An 18,345-nucleotide genomic window follows, 5' to 3' on the forward strand; every position below is an offset into this window, starting at 1 on the left:
TCATTAAAAAAATGTTTCCCCTATGTAAAGGTAAATTCTGCACGACTCCTTTTACGATTGCGAACTTGAGACACATTATATTTATCTTTTATAAATCGGGTGCATGTTACCTTCAGGTGTACCTTACATTCAGGTGCACTTTTATTTTCCAACTTTCAAACCACAAGGTTGGTTGCGGGGGTAAGTTCGGGAATGCATTAGAATCATGTAAATACAACACCCCCCGGCATGTCAAGTTTCACTGTTACCGAGCCTGTTGAGGCTCAATCATCTGCAGTACCTCAGAGTATGATGGTGATAGCTTTCCCCACATGGGAAAGAAAACAACTATGATGGAGCATCACGTGATAATCTCAAACCATAGTGAAAAAGATATAAAGGAGGAATCATGGGAAAATTGCCCAAGCACACGATGGCAAGCGGCTGTTTCTAGTCACCCCAAACAGTTACACTGGGTTCATCATCTACTTGTGTGCCGCGCCGCTTGGAGGTTAAAACACACTCCAGACATTGTGTTGCCATTGCAGCAGCAACAATGGTCCTAGGTATCAAAGCAGAGAACTAAAGACATTAAATGCAACGACCAGAAAGCAAGTAGCGGCAACTGCAGCAGCAAGCGACGCTCAAACCTACCACGAACAAAACTTTGTAGAACATTGTTCTCTCATTCAATGGAAGATGTGTTTATTTCCCATGATTCCCCAAATGAAAGCAGGGAGAGAACAACATCGACACAGGAGTAGGTTGCCCTGTGAAGGCTGACTGCCTGACATCATGCTCTCTCCTTGTTTTTTTTCCTCTATCCTTCGCGACTTTGAATGACACCTGAAAGCATGCATTTGATGCGACTATAGGTGTGATGCTGCCTATTGCACTCACTGACTCAAGATGTGCCAATTTGCTCAAAGGGACCCCCCCTAAGTATTCTTAGTGGTGCGATCTCTGCGATCAACACGATGTTACCTTGCTCTCTTCATCAGCTGCACTGACAAAGCTAGTAGGGCTGCTGCCTTCCTGTGGGAGCAAATGAAAAACCAAGCAAAACAAACTGAGAACTCGGGAGCGCAAGAAGTGGTGCAGTCACAACAAAAGGGAAAACAGTCATAAGCAAGCATGGAAGGCACTTGTTTGCCTCCCATGAGCAAGCAAATGCCAAACTAAAAGAAAAAGAGCGAATGCAAACCTGCTGAAAGCACTTAAGTGATACTTGCAGGAAAAGCAAACGGACAAGCACGCCTCTCATTCCTTGCCGTACAGTCACTACAACACTGGTGTGTCCATCCATCGTACAACTTCACACACAACTAGGGCTGTTATAATTAAATTATTCAACAGACACAAACTTTATAAAGCCAAAGTGCAGTAGACCGTCTTTAAATCAAAAATGTAGAGGCCTAACAGCATGTCTTGCCACAATGTTGGCCTAACATAAATGCACAGAAAGTATCAGACAGTAAACAAAAGTCACCAGCCTGTTCAGCTTATAGGAGAATTAGTTTTAACAAAGTCTGTCTTAAAAAGCACTCTACTACACAGTCACCTTTGGAAAAAAGGAGGTTTGGCATAGCAGTTGCAAGACACTATTACCAAACAATTAAATTACTCACTACAAAAGAAATGAACGAATGCTAGAGGGATGTTTAAGTTGAGCCTGATGGTAGCTCTGTATAGAGCCTTGAAGTCACTCTTAACTTTTAAAGAGCCCACAAAAGCAATGGGATAGTCTTGGAAGCAATACGTAGATGGCATTACTTCATTATAAACTGCAAAACAGATAGCTGAGTGCACAGCTGCTCAAACCTTTGCACTGAGCATTATGTGGATGCATGCATAGCTGCGATGTGGCATTATTAAAGGGGTCCTGAACCACCCCTCAGGCTTGGTGAAAAGCACAGCTCACGAATAGCATATGCTGCTGTGAACATCTCATCCAAGTTTTGCTGTCGTATGCAGTGCGTGGAGCTTGCAAGCAAAGCATGAAGTCACCTTTCTCTCAAACGCTCTCTTTTCAACAGAAGTCTGCTCCTCATTCTCTTCTGGACGCTACATGTTGTAATAAAGCATATTCCCATACGCGGCTGCTATTGGCCAATAGCTGGCATCAATCAATTTGGATCAGTGTGCTTCTCCCTACTGTTACTGTGTATATTTATAGATGAAGTCCAAAAAATATGTTGAAGTAAGCAAAGATGTGCTTTCAAATTTCGATAATTACGTACTTCCGGAAGAAGTAGACTATCGTCTGCTCACACTCGGCCACGGCAGCCCGCGCAGAAATGAAACTTTGGCCACCCTGCTTATCGATGTCGTAGCTGGTAGGCCTGGCTAATTTCGACTAGTTTTGAATGCTCAACTAGTCTCACACCATGTGAAACCCGAGGTCAGACCACACGCACGCTTGCCAGTACGTGCTCACTCCTGCCTGCTCCTGTTTAGACACCAGGCAGACTAAATTATAGTGCTTCAGAAATGCGCACGTTGGATGTGGCTACAATCCGTCAGTCAAGCTGGTAAAACACAAAGCTGAACCATGTAGCATGGTCAGACTGTAGCTTATGAGCGTGAGCACACACGAACCTCGTTGTGCACAAGGCAAGCACTGCACATAAGCACTACAGTTGCATGCAGCTGCAGTCTGCTGCGGCCACCTCAGGGTGCCGTGGAGAATCCACCAACTAAGGGCACTGCAGCTTGCTGAGGATAAGCGTGTTTGGCTTAAGTTTGGCACATTGCAGGCACCAAAATCTTAAGTAGTGGCGTCTGTGCAAACATCCAAAAGCAAATCTGAACTGTGCACCACTGCCATAGCCTCCGCAGTGCAAATCACTGAAGGAATGGAAGCACCATGAAGGCCGTGTTTGAGTGCCTATAACTCCGCTTCTGCTGAATGCATTGAAGTACTTTTAGCGGCAAAGTATTTCTGAAATAGCCTACTTTTACTTCAAATGCATTTCTCCTTCTCAATAAGAAGTGATTCAGCGGCCCTAAGGGCCTTTGGCACAGATATGTGTTTCTTGATTTGTTTCAAACTATTTGCTTGACTGCACCGAGAGGGTGGTGGCTGACCGTGTTGGAGAGCTGTTGATACTCCGGTTCGGCCAACCCTGTCGAGAGCTGGTCCTCTCGCAGTAGGGACTCTGGCACCAGGCCCGGGTCACCAGCTTGGAGTGCACGCTCAACTTGCGATACCCATGTCTTCAGCTGCAAGTGCTGCTCCTCCAGTGCCACATGCTTTGCCTTCACCTGAAAAGCCACACAAGTTTACAGCATACTGCATCCAATACCTACAATAGAAAGCGTCCATCAATGGAACTTCTAAGATGCCAATTGGTGATCACAACAATGAAACAACACAGCGTCTCTTGGAAATAATTCTGCCCTGCCTTGGTGCTTGTCTATAAACACTGCATGTCCCGAAATTACACACTGGTTTGTGAGCGACACCACAGTGGAGGACTCTAGATTAATTTTGACCATATCTGGGTTCCTTTAACATGCATCCAAAGTGCCGTAAACAAGTGTTCTTTTCCATTCAGCGTCCATCAGAATGTGGCCAGGTATCGAACCTACGACCTCATGCTCAGCACCACAATGCAATATCCCCTGAGCCATCGTAGTAGGCATTCCAATTACCCACTTCAGCCCTGCACATCAACGTGACTGCCGACAAACACACACATGCACACACCTGGCTGATCTGCAGCTGCGTGTCCTGCTGCGTCTGGCTGAGTGCTTGGACCTGTGCCTTCTTGTTGTCAATCTCGGCCTGCAGCGAAGACTCCTCTTGGCAGAGGCCCATGAGCTCGGCCCGCTTCTGCTCCAGGTCTCGCTCTTGCTCCTGGAAGCAGACATGACAACATGTCAGGCTTAGTATTCCTCTACTGCAAAACCAACACAGGAATATGGGAGCTGCGAATGTTGAGCAAACACTCTGAAACAATGCGCTAGGACCACATTGTAAAACAATAACTTTTAAGGTCACTTTTGCGCAACATTACCATTCAGTGTGATGTTTAAGTCTACCTATAGGAATTGTTAGACATTACAATGTTTGCATTTCCCATACTTGACGTACAAATGCTATCAACAAGAACAACACCCATCCAAAAGTTTATTACATTTACTTCTGTTGGTTCAGCTGCGATAGCTGGGCCAATCAATAGCAATGTTGCAGTGACACTTCTCAGTATGGCACTCCCGAATATGGTATTAAGAAACAGGTGGCAGAGCATGAGCCCCAACTACTGCCTAGACTTGAAAAGCATAAGGCCACATACAGGAATAGTGTCAAAGTCGTGCATCCACAAAGATGCAGTCCTAGTTGGAAATTTTCCATTAACTCTAAAGTGTGGAATGATTGAAACTTGAAAAATTAATCTTGTGCTTTGTTATTGGAGCTGTGCTTGGCATGTTTCAACACCTTTTATAAGGCTGCTGGAGATGAAAGTTCCCTACTACAAGCATTTCTGCAAATGTCTGTTTTAACGTAATCCATCACAACAGTCTGGTCAGGTATTAGAAAAGACAATAACTATACTGACAAAAAAGCAATGAAAGATAAAATTTAAATTGTGATGAAGTAGGATAAGCTTAACCATCATGAAGGATCTTAAGGTCAAGATGTTAAACAATGAATCAGTGAATGACAGAGTGGAAGAAACTCTTCACAAACAGCAGTCCCAAAAAGAATGCCAGCTATGTTCCGATTTATTACTGTCAGAATAGTCATGTATATAAAAAGAACTGCTGTATAACCCAAAAGCCTAAACAAAGATGCATCAAAGTTGTATAAAAAGCAGAAGACAACAAAAGCCAAAGTGACTCTTGCAGTAAGATCTGTGAGCACCATGATGAAATAAAGTACTGTAATATAGAAAAAAAGGCAAGACAGACTCACCTCTAAAAGTTTCGACTGCTCTTCAAGCTGCTTCTTCAGTGCTGACACCTATACATAAACATGGGCACAATAGGATGGCACATAAGCTGGCCAGAAGGCCATTTCATCTCCCTTGGGTAAAAGCACCAAAAGGTGCTGCTGCAGATGGAAATTTTATTTCAGCATGATACAGAGAAAAGAGACAGGCATGCAAAAGACAGGTAAGCATGCAAGAAGTGGGTTCTGACTTGAGACTAACTGACAAAGCTGACACTTTCACCCAAAGTGACAATATATTATTAATTGATCTACTAAACGCAGCTAAAGATGTACACAGGAAGTCGCTCAGTCAAACCGACTGAGAATAAACCTGCTGAACAAGTCTCATGAACAAGAAGGCATATAAATGACTGCCTTTTTTGAAGTGCAGATACATGAATACCCACAACTGCGTCAAGATGTAACCACAGTTCTATAGTTGCAAGAACTCCTTTAGAGTTTTGTGATTCAATGATCAATTAGGCATGATACAATGCTTTTCAACACCTCAGACTTGAATCTTGAGATGCCTCATTTTAGGACAATTACCATAACTGCCATTGCACAATAAAAGTTGCTCATGCAGGCAAGAAAAAGGGGTCATGCAAAATTCACGCAAACCAGAAAAGCAGGTACATCATGCTGGCAGAAAGCAGCGAGGGAAAATTTATGCATATAGCACCTTGAGCACGAGTTGCCAAGTTTAATTGAAGAGTAAAGAAAATAAGAAGACAAAGTAATAGTGGTATGTACCTTCGCTCTCTCTTCTTCAATCTCCTCTCTAACTTCTGTTAAGTTTCTATCTAATGCTGCTTTCTAAAAAAAGCAAGAAGAAAAAAAAAGACATGCATGTCTATTCATGACCATCACACTTTACTCGGGCATGTGGTCTACAAACACAATGAAATCACAAAAGCAACAAAGTGCTCCTGGCAGAACCCATTTAATGCACGTTTCAGTGCCATTTGTAAATTTTGCACGTAAGAAGCTACATGCTTTAAACTAAGCTAGTGCTCAGTGATCTGAAGCTTAATTGTTGGCGCATGATTATACACAATGCCAATAGGCCTCGAGACCTCACCACCCAATTTTGTAAACTACTTTCTTAAAGATGTCATCCTTCCTATAGATTAAAAGAGCTTGAATCACCTGAAGGACATAACTTCAAATTGCTTCTGCTACTTGCAGAAAATAGGGCAATGCAAGATGCTGTGCTAAATGGGTTATGCTGTAAAGTGCAACATTTAAAATAATTAAGAATAAAAAGATGCAGGCAAAACTGTCTTGTGCCAGGCTATCTGGGAACACGTTCTAGTTGAGAAGCAGCACTGTGTTCCTTCCTAGGCCACATTGCATATTTACTGCGGCATCCTTGAGCAAGAGGTATGTCAAAAGGATATCTGAGGTGATAAGATCACAAGAATGTGATCTGCCATCTTTAGATTCAATTTTGTTTCATGCACACAGTACTTTCTGCAGACGTCCATAGTCAAGTTCTTCCTTCCTACATTTTCATAGGGAATAAACATGTTGCTAGAAGCATTTGTGAATGCCTGTATCGTTGTTGCCCTGCCCATTGTAGAACTAGTGTACACAGCACTGCTTTTCGACTGACAAGGATGCATCGTAGGTTCTAGGAAATATGCAGTACTGCTTGGCATGCTGCGACAAATCATGGCTAATGGCGAACAAAAGGTGGCAGCAGTGCAAGGCGCACAATACAAAAGGCAAGGTTTGGGGTCTTCTATGCTCAGACATGCAAATGCAGCACTCGAGGGAATGAAGGGTTCAGCTTGATTCCACTATGTACACACTGCCACAGATACCAGATGCTAACTGCGCACAATGCATGGAACAAGAATGCCAGTAAAACATGATCATGCAACTCTTCAAAGTGTGCAAGTGCAAGCCCCGACCCCCACAGTGCACTACACTATGCTCTAGTGCAACAGTGGCTTTGACAATTTTACTGCACCGAATGCCTTCCTTCATACTCATTTCCAACTTGCATATGGCCGATAAGCTGGCAAATCAGTTGAGTACCACTCTCTACTGACCTTACAGGAACATAACTGTGGACTGATCTGCTAGCAGCTAGTTGATAGGTAATTCTATGGTAACACATAGGGAAGTGGAGACATAGAACATTGCTGCTATGGCCTGCATTGTCATTTTCGAGTTACACTACGTAACACTACATAAAGTCAACAGGTTTAGATGGGCAGTATTTAGGTGCCATCCACATGCACAACATTCTTTTGCTATTTTCTTCTGCTCCTCTAAGGTACCAAGAACACGAAGCAGAACTAAATACAAGTTGGCACAACGACATTATATTGTGTAATGTTATAAGATCACACAGCAACACTGCCCGAACTTTCTTTGAAAAACATGCGATATGGTACTTTTGTAGACTACATTGTTATGCAAAGTCACTGCTAATAAAACAATACTCTTAAATTTAAAAAAGATTCGTTTCTTTTTTTCTTTTGTGCTGTGAGCCTGGGAAAATTTTAGCATGAAAGATGCAGTTGGCATATGCTACTTCAAAAGCTGTGCCCAGAGCAACTAAGGGGGCTATAAGATAATCCACAGGCAGGACAATATTAACTGCGCTATACTACACACATATACGAGGGTGAATCAGAAAGCCTTTGCCCCTCCCCCCCCTTTTTTTAAAGCCAAGTTACGGTTGTAAATGCAAGGTCAACATGTATATCCATTCCCAGCAGTGGACCTTTCTTGGACTGCCAGTAGCTCCGCGGCACAGCGCTGTTGTCAGCTGTTGAAGATGGCAGTTGTGCTTCAGACGTCCACGGCATACGAGCAATGAAGTGCGATTCATTTTTTATGGAGCAAGGGACGAACGGTCATCAAAATCCACAGGGAAAATCAGCCTACGCATGGGGAAAGCTGTCTCGCTTTGAGAAGTGCGAGGTGGTGGTGTTGCGATTCACGTGCAATTATGAAGCAAGACAGCAGTGCTACGGTGGCTTTACAGTCAGCAGGACGAATTCTACCACAGGGGCATCTCAAATTCAGCATTGCGATGGGACAAATGTCTGAACCGGTGTGGGGACTATGTGGAAAAAGAGCAAGGTACGTAGAATAGTATGTACATTTGTAATTACCTATCTGTACCTTATTTGGGCTAATAAAAAATAGGGGCAAAGACTAAGATTTGCCCTTGTATAATGGCCGCTTCCAATTACTAAAAGGAATTATTTAACTTCACAGCACCAAATGTATCATTTTTTAAATGCTTTTCGAACTGTTTGACATGCTATTCAGGCTTTAAGTAGAGGCAACAAGAGAAGGAGAGGGAAAAGGTGTAAACACATCCACCAGTGTAAGAAAGTCGTTAACCATTATTACATGACCCCAAAGTACAACAAAGGTGCAAGGAAGGCCATTACGAAAGGCTTCTGAATTAATTTGAGCCATGCAGGTTTCCTTATGGCAAGCTGAAACCTGCACAGAAAAATGAGGCATTAATTCAAAATCAGTGTTTGTTGGACATTTTTAGCTCGAGGCAGGCGTGTTACCAATACCACACTATTGTCATGCAAACTTCAAATGAAGTGTGCAGAGCTTTTGCAACTGTGTTATACTTATCTGCTGGTGGTTTTGTCAGCAGTATAATGACAATAAAGCTACTTGTGCCTGTCACATCTGCTGCGTGCTTTGTCTTGTCACAAAAACTTGCCTTAGCATCACAATATTGCAGTAATGTTAAGTGTGCAAATACCAGTTTAAAGGGATGCTAAAAAAATGTGGCACAATACCCAAGTATAAAAAAATACTTTGAAATCTGTAACACAATACTGATTTACTGCTCTACGGTGTTGGCGTGAGAATTTTAAGAATGAAAGTTTGGCCTTCCATTTCTCTTCCAGTAATCAACCTCCAACAGCAAAATCAACAAATACATATGAGTGAAAGAATACTTTACCTGTGCAAAGTGACTTAATTTATTTGCTTCAGTGTACCTTTCAAAATACTGATCTGTGATAAAATCTAAGGGAGAGAGTATTCTGGTATTTTATGGACCATCGGGTAAGCCAACAGCACACACAATCACCATACATGCCTGGCACATCTGCCAACATCTGCCATGTAGTTCACCTGAGCACCGAGTTCGGCGAGCCGCTTCTGGGCCTCCCTCTTCTGCGAGTCGAGCTGCTTGAGCATGGCTGACACTGTCTCGATCTCCGTCTCGAGGTTCCGTAGCTCTACGCTCTTGGTCTTCAGATCGGTCTCTGCCTGGATTATTTCCTGCTCCAGTGTCGACTTGTCTCTGCACCCACAAACAATGCGAAGCGGGGCAATGGCTGGTTAATATGGAGTGCCCGAAGGTTTTAAATTGGGAAGCAGTAATTTTACCACGACCAGTTGAGTTAAATCAACTTAGCACGACCAAAGAAGTTGGGTGCGCAAACATGATGCACAAGGAATCTAAACCTCCTTTACACATTTTGAAAATCCAAATCCCCACTGAGCACCTTACGATGTCACAGAAGTTCTTCAATGCCACAAAATTTTCACACCACACACATCTGTCTTCTCACAATATTATTGCACCGTTTGAACCCATTAAATTTCCAAGAGGCAGCGTAACTCATCAACAAGCATATAGCGCGCGGCAATTGTGACAAAATCAGTGAACCAAGCGAATAGTGTTCAGATCAGCATCCAATGTTCAAAAGAGTGATTAATAATATTGTAGTCTGCTGCCTGAAAGGAAACCTCTCGGACTTTCTAGGCAGAGGAGGGCATGATGCATCACTTCAAATTTCTTCTGGCTAGCCCATTCGTGGGCTACTTCTGCATGATACAGGGGCATTCCAACTCAGGCTCATCACTGAGATTCATCAACAGAGATTTTATCCTTGACAACATTTAGCAGTATTGGATAAATAGCAGAGTGCTCTGGGAGTAAAACAGTTCTATGCTTGCATGTGCCAGTGCTTGGACGACAGAACATTTTTCTGTATGCAGTTACAATGGTCGTCCTTTCTAACAAAGAGCACAAGTAAACCCTTATAAAGAGTGCTGAGGTAGAAACAAAAATAAACAACTTGCATCTGCAATGTCTTCATCTCATCAGTGATCATGTCAAGCTCTTTGTTTCCTGAAGTTGGAGCACTGAGGGGTGGTGGTGTAGAACTGGTCAGCCCTTCTAGGCCAACGAGGGGACCACCTCCATCCTGCAGATAAAAAACCCCAGCCATCAGAACCACCGCTATAAATGTTGCTTCACACACGCAATGCTACATACCATGCAGTAAAACCTGGGATATTGCATCTAGATATTTGTGAAAATTCAAAACTAGTGCTTCTCAACAAAACATCACTGGAGTAATTGCCTTAAGGTTACACGAGATGTCAAGTTGCTTCTTATTCTGGCAACACATTAAATGTCACTAAACGTATCCAAAGCTCCCGCACATAAAAAGCTGTGATGGAGGCCTAATCTTATTTAAAGCTTTTCTAACTCCTGTGATGCCAAGTACCAGAAGTGTCACCAATCAAATCCTTTTCAGGTGCTTCTACCATATGCTTAAGGTACTACACATATCCCAAGATAATTGCAATAAAAAAAACATAACCTTGCCAACAGTGTCTACCCTACCACATGGAAGCCAAAGTGCATTTAGAAGTAAAAAAATTATGGGGTTTTACGTGCCGAAACCACTTTCTGATTATGAGGCATGCCGTAGTGGAGGACTCCGGAAATTTTGACCATCTGGGGTTCTTTAACGTGCACATAAATCTAAGTACACGGGTGTTTCACATTTCACCTCCATCAAAATGCGGCCGCCGTGGCTGAGATTCGATCCCACAACCTCATGCTTAGCAGCCCAACACCATAGTTACTGAGCACCCACGGCAGGTGCATTTAGAAGTTTTTGAGAATCATGGCAAAAGAAATGAAACAACAATACCAGCACCATTTTTAATAGGATCAGATGTTACCAATGCACCGAGTTTAGAGACATGTACTGGCAAGGATGCAATGAAGGCAAAGATGAAATCATGTTGGTCTGGTACATCACTCCTTTCAAACTCGGCTTTTATTTCAAGTAAAACATATTGTAATAAACCGCAACTACTTTCATGCTGCTGCAATCAATCATGGGTATGATTTAAGCATTCAAAACTGAAGCTGCTACCTATTTTTCGCTCATGCCTTGTCTAACCTCTGTTCTAGGCAAAAACTGATCTCTCTGCAATTTCAGAAGTGCGATATGGCTTGAATTAACGCTTCCATTCAATGACTCCATATGGTGCGCATGATTGTGTGTCCACCACAGCACAACAAAGGGCAATGCATTTAGTTTTACATGCCAATCCAATTGTTTCCTGGAGAATAACTTTACCAATGCTTACCAGCGAACCAACTGCCGATGCCTGGAGCTTTGGCCTCAATGAAGGTGGTACCATGTCAGGTGTCAGAGTGGTGGGTAGCAGGACACCTTTCGTCCTCTCCGCTGCCAGGTGCATAGCCAGCGCAAATTGCTCAGCGTTCAGGCTCCCATTTTGCTTCGTGTCGCACAAGTTCCTGTGGGAAACAGAGCCGCTAAAATGTCACGGGGTACAACTGCACAAGCCTCACCATGGTTCGCATAAAACATTTGACTCAAAACTGAGGAACAATTCAAGGATTTCATGAATGCCAAAGGCAAAAATTCAGGAAGGGAAAACCAACTTTATTCGTACGCATACCCATGAATACACTGAAAAGTAATGAAATCAATTTCACTTTCTTGCAGCTAAGCAGCTGCTGAGTTGGACAAACGGTTCAAGCTCTTAGGCCATTTTTCTAAAATAATGTTCCTATTGTAATGATGTTGTAGGAGGTGGCACGGAGAGGTAGCCACCATGGCCACTGTTTACATAGGCCGGCCAGCCATGGTACCGCAAGATTTCAGGAGCGGCCGATACCGCAGCTGCTCAAGTCGAGTGCGCCAGCGTGTTGTATTCTCGCATTACATGCACATAAACATTCTTCTTCACCAGATGTGCAGGTGACAGCAGCACCGTTATAATGTCAATCACCTTGTGGCAGATGGTTAGTAGTGTCCGACTTCACCAAAACATTCTTGTCATGTTAATGCCAAATGACTGAAAGTTACTTTCTGCCATGCATTTTCAGACCACCGCACTAGCAAAACAACAAAATGGTGGCACTGCTTGGCTGCTTGATCTGGCTTTGTCCAGCTCCATGATGGCAATGATGATTTAAATAATCCTGTCATTGGTGGCTGTGGACATGTCACATTGCAATTGTTTAGCAACACTCTTTAAAAACAGATATATCTGATTGTTTCATGGTAGATGGTGTCTATGACATAGCTCCTATACGAAGTTTGTTGCTTTGAATGTTCAATCCAACTCCAGCTTTTACGGAATTCAAGGAGTACATTTATTTTCAGGAAGTTCTAAGGGCCCTTGAATCTCTTTTTCCAAGATCAAAGGTTTTCAAGGATTTTGAGGAGGTGTGTGAGCCCTGCTTGACAAAGCAGTCAAGCAGGGTCTGCGAGTCTGTTCAATGCAGTCAAGTTGAATGACGATTTCTAGAGAAGAAAAAAAAATGGAAGAGGGGACATGAAAAAGGCACAGGTGCCACATTGCTTGGAAAACTATGTAGTATAAACCCCATGTAAGCGATCTTGCACGCGATGCGATGGAGATGGCTGACGCGTTCGCTCGTCGCCTACAAGTTGTACCCCATGCGAGCGACGACTTCAAGTGACGTCTCCCCAGTGTTGCTGGTATGAGGGCAGCAATATAGGCGCCAAAACTAGCGTGACGCGTGCTTTATTAACTTAAGTTGAAGTGTTTTACTGTAAAAAGCAGCATAAAGTATTTCTGAAAGTCTTGCAGTAGGTTCTTATCCTTGCACATATAAAAATTCAATCGTTTGCTCGTTCCATGCGACAACTGGAAGTACTTGAGTTATGTACATCCAGTTCCGGCTTCGCGCTATTGGCTAGTCGCTCATAGCACTTCCGGGCGACGAGCGACGAATTCTAGAATTCTAGATTTGCAGAACCAAGCAATCACGCAACAAGACCGAGCGATTTGTTCACGCGACGGCCCGATCCGTCGCTCGAAGCCGTCGCTGTCGTGCACAATATCGCGCTCATGGGGTTTAGCCTTGTATTCTTCCAAAAACATGTCTGCTAGCAAATTCCACTTTTAACTTTATTCCTTCGTGGCAATATGAGATGCATACAGAAATGATCATTAAAAAAAAAAGGACAAGTTATCTTCACACCAATTTTTAATTAGAAACATCCCAAATGCTAATCTTACAGTCAAAACTTTTTATAATGAAAGTCATAATCAAGATGAGAATACTTGCATTACATTCACTATTTTTTAATAGCATGTATTCTTTACAACACTGATATCATCGAGAAACATTTCAGATTTACCTTATTATATTCAATCATTCATTATATATCAGTGTTCGGTACACTGAGGCTCAACTGTAACTGAAGGGATGCGAAGAAGCAAACAGCTCCAGCTCATCTCAAACTAAACAGCAGATCTGAAGCAGAACAGGCAGCAGTGTTGACACTGATCCAAATGCTAAGCATGATGAATGCAATTTGGAAGCCAGCACGTTCCATCAACACCACAATATACTTGCAACAAGCAGCTTACTACTCACCAGATCTGGGCCAGGTCGGCCTGAGGGAGACCAGTCTTAAGAAAGGTCCCTTTGACATCGGCTCCGCTAACCAGCCCATCCATGTCGGTGTCTAGGCTCGTGAAGAGCTGGCTGAACTTAGCCATCTCTGCGGCGCTGACCACCCATGGAAGCGGTGGCTTGTGGAGGGTCTTATAAAGGGAGAACACAGCCATGCTGTTAGCTAAGTAGGCTAGTTACCAGATGGCGCTAGAACGTGTTTACTAATGTCACAGCTGATAAGTCTAGCATTTGAAACATCCAGACAAGATTTCACTGAAAGGTGACGCATCGCCAGTGTTCAACACATATTCACCATAGCTCGACTTGAACTGGTTATTGGAAGGAAATTTAATCAATTGAACATGTCATCGATACCATTATGGGTATTTTGAAGCCCTTGGTGAAAGCTACCTTTCTATTTCTACTAACAGGGTGTAAAAAGCTGATAATTCACTGGGTGAAGTTGGGCCACATTCGATGGTGACTACAGAGGGGGAGAAAGATAAGACTGAATTCTGGGGCTTTGGGTTAAAAAAACATATGTATGATTACGAGGTACACTGTAAAGGGGGACTCTGGCTTAATTCTGACCATCTGGGTTTTTATGTGCCCCTAAATGTAAGCACACGAGCATTTCTGCATTCCATCTCCGTCAAAACGTGGCCTCTGCGGTGGAGGTTGAACCTGCGTCCTTGTGCTCAGCAACGCAACACCATAGCCAGTGAGCTGCCGCGGCAGTGACTAATATTTTTTATACTTTATTTACAAATACTGCTCTCTCATGTATCAGACATAGCAGAAGAGGGTAAGCGCAGTAATACAACACAGAATCAACATATCACGTGTAAAGAAAGTTCCTTTACAAAACGCTCACGTGGCAATTGCCAGAGACAAGTACCTAGACAGGTTATTCCACATTTCAATGGTACAGGCTAAGAAAGAAAATTTGAAGCTATCCAAGTAAGATCTAAAGGGAACAACATACAAAGGATCAGCTCTTCATGTTCTACACGCTGAAGAGCTAACAAATGTAACAGGTACATAGGCGAAAACAGAAGTATGTACAATTTTATGAAACATTGTACAACATTTTAAGGAAAACAAAACATTTTGTTCTGAAAGAAAACTTAGTTTACTACTACTTTGTTTTTTGGCAGGTTTATATATATATATAACTATAGGTAGATTCAGCACTTGCTCTTAGATTCCTCAATCATTCAAGGTGCAAAAAAACATGAAAGCAACGAAGTGGGTTTTTATTGACCCATTCTTAATTATGAAAACTTCTTTGGACATTAAATGTGCCCAATACATGCAGACTATCTGCAGCGATTGTGTGTGAAAAACGTTGCATGCCGTGGTTATCATCAGACTACTTATATCCACTGCAAGGCAAAGGCCTTTTCAGCATTTCAGTTACCTTTTCTTATATTGACTCCATCCTATGTCTGAAAATTTCTTACTGCCAACTTCGATTGTATTTTCCAGGTATGTTCACAGACACATGGAGATACCAAGGTATGCAAGAAGGTATACTGATGTGTGTTGCCCAAGTATGATACAGTCAAGCCTGATTATGATAGACCAAGGTACAGCAAATAATGCAATACTACATCGAACATGCAAAACATTTTAGCAATATTCATGGAAAATAAATTCCTTAAAATGAATTGGACATGAGATATTTAGAACTCCAAGCACCAACAATCCACACCGAACCACCTACAGCAGCTTTATTTCTTTTTTTTTTCATGTGTGCTTTCCTGAGCATGTTTTCTTTCTTTTTTTATCATGCAGCTGAGCATCTTGACAGCGTGTCCACAGGTGATTGGGTGTGCTGCAATATGACACATAAACCAATGAAGAGCTAGATCTTATTGGTTTCCTGCGTTACTTACACATGCTGCTGCAAAAGTCAGCTCACCGCAGGGTATTTCAGCACTGTCACACAGTTTTGTTCAATCCATGTATAATAAAAGCATCACAAAGTTGGTTATACCCAGGTTACAATATATCGAATTCTTGATATGTAGAAGTATTTTTAGCACGACTCAGTACAACCTGTTTAACCTTATTCCAAAACCACAGCAACCAGGGCCAGCTAGCCCCCCACTGGTCAAGAGACATGCCCAGCATATATCACACAATCTATCAGGCAGAAGTACAATGATGTGCGCAGAGAAAGTGTGCAACCAGAGAGGAGAGTCATTGAAAAGTTGTACAAGATGCTTACATTGTGCAAGGCGATGTCGGGCGCACCGACAGACGATGGGGTGCTAGGCCTTCGGCGCACTCCGGACATGCCCATTGGAGAGAAGTCTGCTGGGATGGCTGTTGGCAGTGGACTCTGCTTAGACCGTGGCATCAGCACGGGGGGCAGAACACTCGGTATGGGACAGTTGTCTAGGGCCTTGTAAACTAGGTGCATCGCCTGCATGTTTCCAATAAACAGAGAACATCGGCTCCAAGCATTTCTGTCAGTTCACAACTTGGCTCTCATATTAACTGCCTCCATGCAATTTCAAGGACCATTTCTACTCCTTAGCACATATATGCAACACAAGGCATCCTCACGCAATAAACATCAAGCACAGCTCTAACACACTGTGTCGTATTTTCCTAATGAACCTGAACAAAAATAATTGTGTGCTGTTTGAAGCTAAGGTGCTGTTACAAATGACATTTTGCAAGTCATAATCACTACTAACATGGTCTATCAGGAGATATTTTGCCCTTCGAACACAACTTGCACTTACCACAATAAACTCCTCTTCACTCAAGGCACCATCTTGGTCGACATCGCTGAGGTCCCAAATCTAGAAGAGGCACAAGACGGAGCTCCGTGTGAAAAGCTATCATTTGCAGCCCAATATTTAACTACTTCTGTGTGGTCTGCAGGCATCTGAATGCTAAAGTACAAAGTTACAGTTGACAAGGTTTCTTGCGGACTCCTCTGCTCCATTTCAACAGTCACTGTTTTAAACAAGCCTCGTTAGTCTATACCAAGGTGTTGTTGCAAGTTTGCAAACCTAAACTTGCTATTTAGCCACTTGAATATTTTTTAGTACAGTCAAACAGTTAAATTTGTTGATCTAACAAAATAGCCAAGACATTATGGTACAGTAATGGAAGATATTGTAGCTAAGCTGATATTTCTGTCAGCTGCTGTTGCCTCACAGGGACATTTGGGAATAAATGTGGCTGTGGTTTCCTCACTGCAGATCATCACAATATTAACCTAAGCTAGATAAAATTATTACATCACTAGAATAGAAAATAAGTAATTGTCCACTGAGAACTGTCTTTTATGCCACAAGATGACAAAAGTGACAGACAGGTGACGATGCAACATTTGAATACCTAAAAGAACTCACTGAAGTAGACATCTGGCCAATGTGAGTTAAATGTTTATGAAAAATAAGATGTTACGCCAGGTTTAAAAAATCAAGGCCACCGAACATGGCAAATTTACTGGACATACCTACTCTGCACAACAGAAATTTGTGAAACCATCACCAAATCTGTGATGCAGCTCAATGTTATCAGTGAAAGGAATTTTGAAAGTTTGTGTGTAACTCCTCATTGGAACGCTTTCAGCTGAACAAATGAGGATGGGGCTTTAACATGAAAGAAAATTCACTTGGAACTGCCACTGTATTTACTGCAAAAATTACTGGCATAATATACTCGGACCGATACAACACAACTATAATGAAGTAAATAGACAAATTATTGCTAATATCAGCATGTATACAATATATGCTTATAATGAACAAATATATCAAAGGTCTTTTGTGCAGAATGCGACTTCAAGGGTACGTTTGATTCGCCTGCGCCACTTGAATCAGTTCACGAGGTGCTGCACCGTGCCATTAGTTTCAGCGGTGCAGCAATGGCACCCGCAGAACCACGACGTTCGTTTCGAAAGGTGCAGGGCTGGTTCATGATTTCGCTGCACCCACTCCACTCTCGGTGCCGGCTTAGTGCAGGCATACAGATGCGAAGCAGCGGTACAGCAGACGATGCAGCACACAGGCGAGAGCACCGTTAAAACCCCGCTTACGCACGTCTGATGTGTCTACGCAAGTGTGGTGTGTGTTTACAGTCCAGAAGCCGATCATACCTGCAGTTCAGGACCTCTCAAACTCCGCACTCCATGCACATTAGTCTGACAAAACATAACGCCTGCACCACGTCTGCATCTTTGCATTCGTTTTGACTGTTTAGCTGGGCCTGCACTTCAGGAATTGAGCTGCACAATTTCTGAACATCTCGTGAACCGCTGTGAACTGGTTCACAGTGGTGCAGGTGAATCGAACAGACCCCAAGGGGGGGTTAAGAAAGTTCCAGTGTATTAAAAAACACATACTTGACACAGTGACCTTCCAAAACTAACAGTTAAGTTGTGGGGTTTTACGTGCCAAAACCACTTTCTGATTATGAGGCACGACATAGTGGAGGACTCCGGAAATTTCGACCACCTGGGGTTCTTTAACGTGCACCTAAATCTCAGTACACGGGTGTTTTCGCATTTCGCCCCCATCGAAATGCGGCCGCCGTGGCCGGGATTCGACCCCGCGACCTCGTGCTCAGCAGCCTAACACCATTCCAAAACTAACAAACAGGTAGGCTAATCAAGTTCTAAAATAGCCTTACTGAACCAACCTTTAACAATCCAACTTTAAGAACAACTAAATTGACATTCCATGTAGTAACCACGAAAACATGC

General features: G+C 42.8%; 1 protein-coding gene across 3 annotated transcripts in view; it reads right to left on the reverse strand.

Moving 5' to 3' along the window:
* The window catches only part of LOC126539615 (uncharacterized), a 36,477-nt gene that overhangs the window by 11,801 nt on the left and 6,331 nt on the right, over nt 1-18,345 (reverse strand). Inside the window, exons 8-18 of one of the 3 annotated variants that reach the window (XM_055075409.2) lie at nt 16,373-16,432; nt 15,850-16,047; nt 13,596-13,765; nt 11,306-11,477; nt 9,998-10,122; nt 9,041-9,212; nt 5,669-5,731; nt 4,898-4,945; nt 3,689-3,838; nt 3,067-3,243; nt 964-1,014 (exon numbers count right to left, since the gene is read on the reverse strand). In XM_055075409.2, the coding sequence (XP_054931384.1) occupies nt 964-1,014; nt 3,067-3,243; nt 3,689-3,838; nt 4,898-4,945; nt 5,669-5,731; nt 9,041-9,212; nt 9,998-10,122; nt 11,306-11,477; nt 13,596-13,765; nt 15,850-16,047; nt 16,373-16,432 (1,386 nt within the window). The remainder of the gene's footprint in view (nt 1-963; nt 1,015-3,066; nt 3,244-3,688; nt 3,839-4,897; nt 4,946-5,668; nt 5,732-9,040; nt 9,213-9,997; nt 10,123-11,305; nt 11,478-13,595; nt 13,766-15,849; nt 16,048-16,372; nt 16,433-18,345) is intronic. The other 2 variants (XM_055075411.2, XM_055075410.2) reach the window with 2 other exon arrangements.

Source organism: Dermacentor andersoni, chromosome 11, assembly GCF_023375885.2.
Source record: "Dermacentor andersoni chromosome 11, qqDerAnde1_hic_scaffold, whole genome shotgun sequence".
In the NCBI taxonomy this organism is placed as follows: Eukaryota; Metazoa; Arthropoda; class Arachnida; order Ixodida; family Ixodidae; genus Dermacentor; species Dermacentor andersoni.